The sequence below is a fragment of the Pongo pygmaeus genome, chromosome 13 (genome assembly GCF_028885625.2).
Source record: "Pongo pygmaeus isolate AG05252 chromosome 13, NHGRI_mPonPyg2-v2.0_pri, whole genome shotgun sequence".
In the NCBI taxonomy this organism is placed as follows: domain Eukaryota; kingdom Metazoa; phylum Chordata; class Mammalia; order Primates; family Hominidae; genus Pongo; species Pongo pygmaeus.
Window position 1 is genome coordinate 75,608,656 of NC_072386.2, and position 11,231 is coordinate 75,619,886.

General features: G+C 41.9%; 1 protein-coding gene across 2 annotated transcripts; it reads left to right on the forward strand.

Annotated features, from left to right (window-relative positions):
- The first annotated feature begins 1,815 nt into the window (after window positions 1-1,815).
- On the forward strand, window positions 1,816-2,634 carry LOC129044433 (prohibitin 1-like). 2 transcript variants are annotated; one of them, XM_054502333.1, is made up of 2 exons: window positions 1,816-2,232; window positions 2,584-2,634. In XM_054502333.1, exons 1-2 carry the CDS (start codon window positions 1,816-1,818, stop codon window positions 2,632-2,634), a joined length of 468 nt encoding a protein of 155 aa, XP_054358308.1. The 2 variants fall into 2 exon arrangements, with proteins under 2 accessions (XP_054358308.1, XP_054358307.1); XM_054502332.1 differs by having other exon boundaries at window positions 1,816-2,634.
- The last annotated feature ends 8,597 nt before the right edge of the window (window positions 2,635-11,231 follow it).

Sequence of the window (11,231 nt, forward strand, 5' to 3'; positions counted from 1 at the left end):
CATATTTCTTTATCAGTACAGAAAAGAATTATTGCCAGCTTGACTCTGCTGGCACATAATTTGACAACGTGTTCTTCATTTAATTTAGATTTTAGTAAAATCTAGAAGACAGGAATCCTGGCAAGTGGGATTATTTACCTTTAGGACATTTTCCAGCTAAAAGGAAGAGTGGTTCTTTTGACAGCTGTAATGTAAAAGGGGTACAAAAGTTGGAGTCCAGGTCCCACTAAGGGAAATGTCCTATTAGCACAACCCTCCACACCCGATACACACTTTTATCTAAATGATAGTACTCCAACTGTAGGGAGAACTAAAAGAAAAGCAGCCCCTCCTCAGACTGCAGCCCAGCTTCCAGTGATCTCGAAGTCTAGTCTCTGAAATCAGACTGAGGTCGCTCAAGACGACAGTGCTCATGGGGACCTGATCAAAACACAGGAAAATATTTTCTGGGGAGAGGTATCTCCTAGGGCTCAAATTATGTGAACAATCTTTCAAATAAAATGTCCAACACACAGTCCTATGTACCCAGGCACATGAGGTGACAAGACAACATGAAGACTGAAAGAAACCATAAGCAATAGACCTAGATCTGTAGGGGTTCTGGATATTGAAACTAACAGATCTAGATATTAAAATAACTATGCTTACTATAGCCAAGTAAGCAAACCTAAGATAGAAAACACAGTTGAAAACTGTACAGAAATAACATGGACAATTTAAAAAAAGAAGTACTCAGAAATATTCGAACTTTAAAAAGTATAACTGAAACCAAGAATTTAGTGGGTAGGTTTGACATCAGATTTAAAGGAGAATTACTATAAGAGCAGACAGAAAAAAATCCCAGAATGAAGCGTGGAGAGACAAACAGATAAAAATTACATAAGAGAGAATAATAAACCCAGAGGATGTAGTGAAGGAAAACAACTAACATGCATTTCACGGGAGTTCCAGAAAAAAAAAGGAGAGAGGAAGTGGGTCAGAATAAGTATTTGAGGAGCTCATAGCCCAGATCCTCTAAAAAGCAGAGCTTGAGGCAAAAGCTTACATGTATACTTTACTGGTAAGTGTATTCCCACAAGCGCAAGAGTGGGGCAAAATCGATGTAAGATAGAGAAGGATGTAGTACAGATGTAGCGTGTGTTATAGTAACGTGGGCATACACCCATTGCAAAGTCTATTACCTCGTCTCGCAACCCATCATCAGAAAAGGTATGTGAGCAACTGTTACTTCAACAGTCTGGTTCTGAGGAGGAAAGGAGAGAAAACTGTCCAGGAGTTTTCCTCTCCCATTGGGTAGAACCTACTACATGGCGTGATACCTCCCACACTTCAAGATTGTGTACACGTGAGCACTGAGTGGGTACCATGGTATGTATCCCATGCCTCAGCCCACCGGGAAAGCCCCCGGGCAGGACATGAAAGCACATAGCAAGTGTGTGAGATAAGCCGCTGGCAGGTTGTGCTCAAGTGTGACAAGGATCAGGGAACAGCTACCACAGAAGGCAGATATGAATTTGTGTCAATAAGGTTAGCGCATGGATCTGGGGTAACAGAGAAGTAAATCTTGTACAGACATCAGTCCAACCAATTCCAGAAGCCCTACAAGCCCAAAGCAGGACAGGAAAAGGTTTTCACCTAGGCACATTGGAGTAAAAAGGCTGAAAATCCAAAGAAGACAGAAACTCTTAAAAAGCAGCCAGGGAAGGAGAGCGGGCCGAGGAGAAGCAGTGCGGCGCACGCGCAGTATATGTGGCTAGGGAATTCGTGTGGACGTCAGGGTGGAAGCAGGTGTGAGAGGGTCCAGCAGAAGAAAGCATGGCTGCCAAAATGTTTGAGTTCATCGGCAAGTTTGGCCTGGCCTTAGCTGTTGCAGGAGGCGTGGTGAACTCTGCCTTATGTAGTGTGGACGCTGGGCACAGAGCTGTCGTATTTGAACGATTCCATGGAGTACGGGACATTGTGGTAGGGAAAGGGACTCACTTTCTCATCCCATGGTTACAGAAATCAATGATCTTTGACTGCCGTTCTCAACCATGTAATGTGCCAGTCATCACTGGTAGCAAAGATTTACAGAATGTCAACATCACACTGCGCATCATCTTCCGGCCCGTCGCTAGCCAGCTTCCTCACATCTTCACCAGCATCGGAGAGGACCATCATGAGCGTGTGCCGCCGTCCATCACGAACAAGATCCTCAAGTCAGTGGTGGCTCGCTTTGAAGCTGGAGATCTAATCACCCAGAGAGAGCAGATCTCCAGGCAGGTGAGCGATGACCTTACGGAGCGAGCAGACACCTTTGGGCTCATCCTGGACGACGTGTCCTTGACATATCTGACCCTCGGGAAGGAGTTCATAGAAGCGGTGGAAGCCAAACAGATAGCTCAGCAGGAAGCAGAGAGGGCCAGATTTGTGGTGGAAAAGGCTGAGCAGCAGAAAAAGGCGGCCATCATCTCTGCTGAGGGCGACTCCAAGGTTGCCGAGCTGATCACCAACTCACTGGCCACAGCAGGGGATGCCCTGATCGAGCTGCGCAAGCTGGAAGCTGTGGAGGACATCACCTACCAGCTTTTACGCTCTCGGAACATCACCTATCTGCGGGCGGGGCAGTCCATGCCCCTGCAGCTGCCCCGGTGAGGGCCCACCCTGCCTGCACCTCTGAGGGCCAACTGGGCCACAGCCCCGATTATTCTTTTTTTTCTTTTGAGACGGAGTCTCGCTCTGTTGCTGGGGCTAGAGTGCAGTGGCGCAATCTCGGCTCACTGCAAACTCTGCCTCCCGGATTCAAGAGATTCTCCTGCCTCGGCCTCCTGAGTAGCTGGGACTACAGGCCCACGCCACCACGCCCAGCTAATTTTTTTGTATTTTTAGTAGAGACGGGGTTTCACCATCTTGGCCAGGCTGGTCTTGAACTCCTGACCTCATGATCCACCCGCCTCAGCCTCCGAAAGTGCTGGGATTACAGGCGTGAGCCACCACACCCGGCCATCCCGATGATTCCTAACACCGCCTTCCTTCTGCCCCTACTTCAGAAATCACTGTGAAATTTCACAATTGGCTTAAACTGAAGGAAATAAAGGTAAAATCACTTCAGATCTCTAATTAGTCTAAAACAAAAAAGTCAGCCAGAGGAAAAAAAGACAGATCATCTTAAAAGGAACAACAACTGAAATGATAGCTTACTTCTCAGTGGAAGCAATGGAAGCCAGAAGACAATAACATGGCATTTTCAATGTGCTGAAGGAAAATAACTGCCATAGTGACTTAGCAAGCATCTATAAATAGTGAAAATACTCTTTAGAAATGACGTAGAAAAAAGGATTTTTTTCAAGAAAAAAATAGAGTGAGAATTCATCCCCAGCAAGCCCATACTACAAGTATTAAAAGGTGTTCAGCTAAAAGGAAAATGAACCCACACAGAAGGTCAGAAATAGAGGAAGAAACATGAAGCAATAAAATAATAATTATGCTAGGGTCTTCGTTCATTTGTGCTGGTATAACAGAATATCTCAGACTGGATAATTTATAAAGAACAGAAATTTATTTCCTCATACTTGTGGAGGCTGAGAAGTTCAAGATCAAGGGGCTGAGAGCCTTCTTGCTGCGCCTTCACATGGCAGAAGACGGAAGGGCAAGAGAGAGTGAACCTACTCCCACAAACCCATTAATCCTTTCACCTAGCTCTTCCCCAAAAGCCCCACCTCCCAAGACTGTTGAATTGATAATTGAGTTTTCAACATAAATTATCAGGGACACCTTAGAGTACAGCAACTAGTAACTCTAAATAAATAGTTAACTATATAAAACAAAAATAATGTATTGTGCAGTTTAAAATATTTATAGATACAAGACCACAACAGTATATAATTTGGGAGGGAGGTATATGGAGTTACAGGGCTTAAAAGCCTCCTACTGGAAAAGGGTAAAAATACCAGTTGACATTAGACTTTGTCAAGTCTAATGCTTGCTAAAAATCTGCATGCTATAGTCTCTAAGGCAACCACCAAAGGAAGAGTAAAAGCTGTATAATATCCTAGCAAATAGAGATTAAAAGTAGAATTGTTAAAAATATCAATTATCGGCTGGGCATAGTGGTTCACACCTGTAATCCCAGCACTTTGGGAGGCCGAGACAGGCGGATCACTTGAGGCCAGGAGTTCCAGACCAGCCTGGCCAACATGGTGAAATCCTGTCTCTACTAAAAATACAAAAATTAGCCTGGTATGATGGCAGGTGCCTGTAGTCCCAGCTACTTCAGAGACTAAGGCAGGAATCACTTGATCGCACCACCACACTCTAGCCTGGCCAGCAAAGCGAGACTCTGCCAAAAAATAAAAAATAAAGGAAAGAAAAGAGAAAAGATCAATATAAAAGAGACAAGAATGGAGAGAAAAAGGAGCATAGAACAGGCAGAACAAGTATACATCACATAATAATTTGGTAGATTTAAAACCAAATATATCAATAATTATAGCAAATGTAAAGCAACTAAATGCTACAATTAAAACACAAAGAATGAGAGGCTAGTTTAAAAAAATAAACCCCATGGAAAGAAAGTTTAGATTTCATCTCCTCCAAGTTATCTATAAAACAAAAGTATAGCCCCTCAGATTTGGTTTGAATTTATAAACCATAGCAATCTCACTTATCACTAGATCCTAATTCAGATAATTTTGTTTAGATGGGGTCTCACTATGTTGCCCAGGCTAGACTCAAATTCCTGGGCTCAATCAATCCTCTCACCTCAGCCTCCCAAGAAGCTGACTACAGGCATATGCCACTGCTCCTGGCTTCAGGTAATTCTTTTCTTTTCTTTTTTTTTCAGGTAATTCTTTTCTTTTCCTTTGTCTTCAAATGTTAAAGATTCCCTTCATTATTGAGCCAAAAAAATTATCTTAGACCTACTTTATTGAGACAGAGACAATATCTCTCTCTCATTTCATATGACAGTCCATCAGATATAGGAATATGGATACCAATTTTTCTATTTATGTATCCCTAGTTTAAAAAATAATTTTTACATAATCTTCACCATATTTTTATATCATTCATGAAAACAGCTCCTTGTACAGTTGGCTCATTGATCCAGCTTGTTAAATTATTTTCAGACTTTGCTTCAGTGAGCCATCATATTGTCATTTTCTTCCATTTCGTATCATAGGGAAATGATACAAAAAACATGCTTTCTATATTTTCATCTTATTCATTGATAAAAACGTTGAATAGAACATATCTGATGACTGTGCTTCAGAGCAGGCTTTGGAGAACTTTTTCTAAATTGACCTTGATCCATGAATCAACATTCTGCAGGTATGCAGTTTTAAACATTAATAAATTTGCCTGTGTAGCCAGTTCACATTTCTCCAACTTGTCCATGAAAGGCCTTGAGATGTCTTAAGCTGACATAAGAGTTCTTGTTAGATGCCTTGCTTAAATTCAAATACCTGGCTGGGCACAGTGGCTCATGCCTGTAATCCCTGCACTTTGGGAGGCCAAGGTGGGCGGATCACCTGAGGTGGGAAGTTTGAGACCAGCCTGGCCAACAAGGGGAAACACCGTCCCTACAAAAAAATATTAAAAATTAGCCAAATGTGGTGGCATGTCCTGTAATCCCAGCTACTCAGAAGGCTGAGGCAGAAGAACTGTTTGAACCTGGGAGGCGGAGGTTGCAGGGAGGCGGAGGTTGCAGTGAGCCGAGATCGTGCCACTGCACTCCAGCCTGGGCGACAGAGTGAGACTCCATCTCAAAAATAAATAAATAAATTCAAATACCTTAGGTCTGCTTATCAAACTAGATGTGACAATCTCAGAAGTGAGTGCACATCTCATTTCCATTTGTTTATGGGGACAGAGAGTCAACTATAAATAATATGCAAGTCTGCAGACTTAGGTTAGAAAAAGTATGATAATCCAGCGCCTCATGCATCTACGGTCACTGAAGCTGCTAAACATCACTTTTTTTTTTTTTTTTTAAGACAGAGTCTAGCTCTGTCACCCAGGCTGGAGTGCAATGGTGCAGTCTCGGCTCACTACAACCTCTGCCTCCCAGGTTCAAGCGATTCTCCTGTCTCAGCCTCCCAAAGTAGCTGGGACTACAGGCACATGCCACCACACCTGGCTAATTTTTGTATTTTTAGTAGAGAAGGGGTTTCACTATGTTGGCCAGGCTGGTCTCGAACTCCTGACCTCGTAATCCTCCCACCTTGGCCTCCCAAAGTGCTAGGATTATAGGCATGAGCCACTGCGCCTGGCCTAGACATGAATTTTTAAAGAAAATGCCACAGTGGAACACACTGGATCTTCGAACCCCTGGAGAAACTCAATGGGTTCCAAAGCATGAATAAGTAAAACTGGTAATAGCCTTTAGAAACTCCAGGGGCCATAGTCAAGGCAGACTGTATTCAAAAAGTTACAAACTGGTTCATCTGAGGCTCAGAAGGCACTGGTCTCAGAGAATTTAGATGAAGATGCTCCCTGAACCAGAACTCTGATGTCCTTAGTGAATCGGAATCATGACAGTGGACTTCTTTCCTAGAGGAGCTGCATGAGTTAGGATACTTTCCGCTGTATGTGACAAAAACTGATTCAAACTGGCTTAGACAATAAAGAAGTTCATTATTTCAATAAATCAAACTCCAAGAGGCAGAGCAGGCTTCAGGCTTGGTGGATTCAGTAGCACAATTCTGCCATTGGCAACCCAGGAATATTTTTCATCATTCCAATTTGGGAGATACATAGAATTACTAAAATTGATTTAGACTGTTTTTTGGGGCTAAATGGATGTTGGTGAGTCAACCACCAACAGAAGAGTTTTTGAACGTTGAATGTAGAATAGCACTCCTAGTTCTAAGCCAGGTTTTCTTTCCTGACTTTTAGGGTAGTATCAACCCTAAGGGCAATAAGATTAAAGGCAAGGATATAAATTGGTTGACCTAAGAATACATCCAAAGGGATGTAGCTTTACCCCTAGGAACATACCTCTATACAGTCCTATGATCTTATCCAACACAGTAGTAACACAATTCTTGAATTCTAAACAGAGGCCTGGGATGCAGGTGGGGAAACCTTTGTTCCACAGATACAATGTGTATAGAAACCTTTCTTTTCTTCTGGAAGTTTGAGGCAGAAAATCAAGATGGGAAAGACACCCAGGTACCTTTCCAGTTGGAAATCAACCTAGACTAATTTTAACAAATGGTAAAACATAAACTGAATGATTTTATTGGCTGTTCAATAACGGATTTAGTGAAGAGAAGCTGGAGCTAATGAATAAACTAAGGAATGGGATATTGTTTTCATTAACTTATGCTACCTCTACCTTTGATTAGGAAGGTATAAGAGCTAGCTATGTACTATAAGCAATAATATTTTTCTTTATTCCTTAATGATTGAAGTGTTTTTAAAAAGAGGAATTTTTTTTTTTTTTTTTTTTTTTTTTTTTTGAGACAGGTTCTCACTCTGTCACCACCAACTGGAGTGCAGTGGTGCTATCTTGGCTCACCGCAACTTCCGCCTCCCAGGCTCAAGAGATTCTTCTGCCTCAGCTACCTGAGTAGCTGGGATTACAGGCACATGCCACTACTGCCCAGCTAATTTTTGTATTTTTAGTAGAGATGGGGTTTCACCATGTTGGCCAGGCTGGTCTCGAACTCCTGACCTCAAGTGATCCACCCGCCTCAGCCTCCCAAAGTGCTGGGATTACAGGCATGAGCCACCGTGCCTGGCCAGGGGAATATTTTTGACAGCTCAATTTATCATATATACTAAATTTACAATGCATGCTAAAAAGAGAAACTATTAACTACCAAAAATGAAACTGATTTTTCCCATAGAATGATTTCAATGTTCTTAGATATGTTCGTTTGTCTTAGTCATATGGGTTGCTCTTTCAAAGATGAGCATTGAAAAGAGAATTCCATTTCTGGAGTAAGATGAATGTGTAACTTCTATTGACTTCAAGGATTACAATTGCCTCCAGTTGAAGCAATTCTCATTCAAGCCACATATTTTCTGTCTAGTCTCCCTACCTTTGGATAGCATATAAATTTCTAAGAAATAGACAGGGAGAATGATGGATTTGCATGCAAATATTGGTATTTATTCCAAATTTAGCTATCCCATGCAAGGACACTATCTCAAGAGCTGATGAAACATATTTGAATAATGAAATCTTGGGTTAGAGAAGACCACATATCTGATGTTTGCATTGCATTCTATAAATAACTGCAAGTTAATATTGTGCAAATTAACATTTTAAAGCAAATATTTCAATAAAACTTTCAGACTCGCTTGGCCTCTTATATTTTAATTTAGCTGACTATCCCTTAGAGACTATAATTTATTAATTTGTTCAAAAAATTTGATACGTGCCAGGTGCATTGCTTTAGGCATTGGGGGTATGGTAGTGAACAAGATAGGCACAGTCCTAGTCTTTGTGGACATTACATTCTTGGACATTACATTCAGGAAATAACCAATCAATTGAATGAACAAGAGCCACTGCTCCTGGCCAGCAACCAGCTTTTTATCCCTAGTCCCTATCACATTCCCTTGGCACTGTTCTGCACTCTAATTTTTTCCTTTTTTGTACATACTCATAGCTGGACCTGTTGGTTTAATTATTATTTTATTATTCCTATGTTCATTTAGTTTATTTACTTTCAATGTTGCTGCTTTGTATATTGTCGAGTTTTTACTGTTCTATCTTATTTTATTATATAAACAGTTTATTTTATTCTGCCTTTTACTTATCTTTGATTTCAAAACTTTAAAATTATGCTCATCTTTTACCATGTCTTATTTATCTATATCTCTTCTATCTTTTGTTATATGTCTCTTTTTTCTTGCCATTTTGGCTTTTTAGCATGTTGAGGGGACCTACTCAGAACCCCAGAGTTTGTGTGAAGATTATTTTAAGCTGAAAATATTTGAAATTCAGCAAATGCAAAATGAAGCATTCTCAGACCTTCCCTTATCTGACTAAAAGCAGCAATTTCTGGGGCTCCTAGAAATCCCCGCTCTCGGGAGGAGGCTTCCATAAATCCCCTCTCTGGAAGGGAGTTTCATGGCCATGAGGAAAATGAAAGGCTACTTGCACCTGCATAAACCAACATCATCACACACTTATCCAAGGACACATGGGTAATCGGGGTCAGACTCAAAACCGGTTCCCTTAACACTGCCTACCCTGAGACTACCCCTATTCCACACTTCAATTCCATTTCCCAGTCTTGGGTGAGGAGCTGCACTGTGGACATCACCACAAGAACTTGGTCCAGCCTGGAGCCACAGGCAAGAACAGAGGGCATCATGGTTTCTTTCCCACTCCCCCCAGCTTCAAGAACACCCAAGCTGGGTGGGGCATCATTGTCATTTTTAACTAGAAGTGGACTTAATTCTCTCCAGCTTCAAAACATACCCAGCCTGAAAATCTGCTCCCTGAGGTTTGTTCCCATCGGGTACACCCACCCATCCAACCCTAGTAGAAGGGTAGGACTGGGGACATGGGGAGGGTGGTAATTTGGCAGTTTTTCTCTCTTTTCCCAGTGTCTTATAGCTGAAATATTTTTTTGGAGGCCCCAGGAAGTGGCTGAAGAAGAACTGGATTATTGCCTCTAAGGCCACTAAGTAGTGTTAAAACTCTGAGTAAGATACTTCAGCTGGGTGTGGTGGCTCATGTCTGTAATCCCAGCACTTTGGGAGGCCAAGATGGGTGGATCACTTGAGGTCAGGAGTTCAAGACCAGCTTGGCCAACATGGTGAAATTCTGTCTCTATTAAAAATACAAAAATTAGCCAGGCATATGGTGGCATGTGCCTGTAATCCCAGCTACCCAGGAGGCTAAGGCAGGAGAATTGCTTGAACCCAGGAGGTGGAGGTTGCAGCGAACCAAGATGGCGCCACTGCACTCCAGCCTGGGCGACAGAGTGAGACTCCATCTCAGAAAAAAAAAAGATTCTTCGAAGAAGGTAGAGAAGTATGTCCAACACGAAATGCTGGCATCTCATGTCATCACTTCCCTAACACGACTTTCACCAACTGCTTCCCCTTCCGTCGTCTGTTTTTGAGTTTTTCTCCATGTGCAACCTTCCCAGTTTCCTCCTCTAGCAGCAGTGGTGAGAAGAGCTGGGCTGCAGATGAACTCTCTACCACAGGAGGGTTTTACCATGGATGGAGCTGCTTTTCTAGATTTCTCCTACACATAACACACAGATCTCTCATTAACCAATTAGGGCCTATTTTGGACCCCACACTCCAGTATGAATAAAGCGTTGTTCTCTCTCCATGTATTTAAAAAAAATCCTTTATCCAATCCAATAAGAATCAAAGAATCCTTTGATTCTTTCTGGATTTACTGAAGGAAAAAAGAGTGGCAGAGATAAACCTTGGCCAGTCATGCTAATGTCACTTAATTTGACATTTGATACCTGAGATCTTGTGACTCTGTAATAGTAATATGCTTCTTCTGATCTCGGCTCAATTCCCCAATGAATGAAAATGCTGTCAGTATTTATATCCTTCTGCTGATGTACATACAGATTTTTAGGCATCAGACCTTGATTTAAGAGTCTTTTAAGCTCTATTTTACAGGAGAAGACCTGGTAGGAGTAAAAATAAGTACATGAAAGCCAAAATGCCTGGTTGAAAATTTCTCCTCTCAGTTTAGGTCCTGTTACTTAGTCTCTATAAAATGGAGATAATGACACTTAATTCCGTGAATCTTAAATAAATATATGTAAAGTGTCTGACCTTCAACAAGCTTTAGCTTATTAAATGATTTTCACTCTTAAAATCAAATGAATTCTTGTTTTGATGATTCTATTGCCAAGACTGCAGCCACAAAAATTCTAAATTATAAGAATTATCTCCATAGGCCAGGCATGGTGGCTCACACCTGTAATCCCAGCACTTTGGGAGGCCGAAGCAGGTGGATCACTTGAGGTCAGGAGTTTGAGACAAGCCTGGCCAACATGGAGAAACCCCGCCTGTACTAAAAATACAAAAATTAGCCAGGAAAGGTAGGGCACGCCTGTCATCCCAGCTGCTAGGGAGGCTGAGGCAGGAGAATGCTTGAAGCCAGAGGGCAGAGGGTGCAGTGAGCCCAGCACCCAGACAGCATGACTGCACTGCAGCCTGGGAGACAAAGTAAGACCCTGTCTCAAAAAAAAAAAAAAAAAAAAAAAAAGAATTATCTCCATGGGAGTCATCTGTAAGTGATATGATAGATATATAAA

Coding starts and splice junctions, on each gene's coding strand:
- LOC129044433 (XM_054502332.1), top strand. CDS start 1,816: ATGGCTGCCAAAATGTTTGAGTTCATCGGCAAGTTTGGCCTGGCCTTA.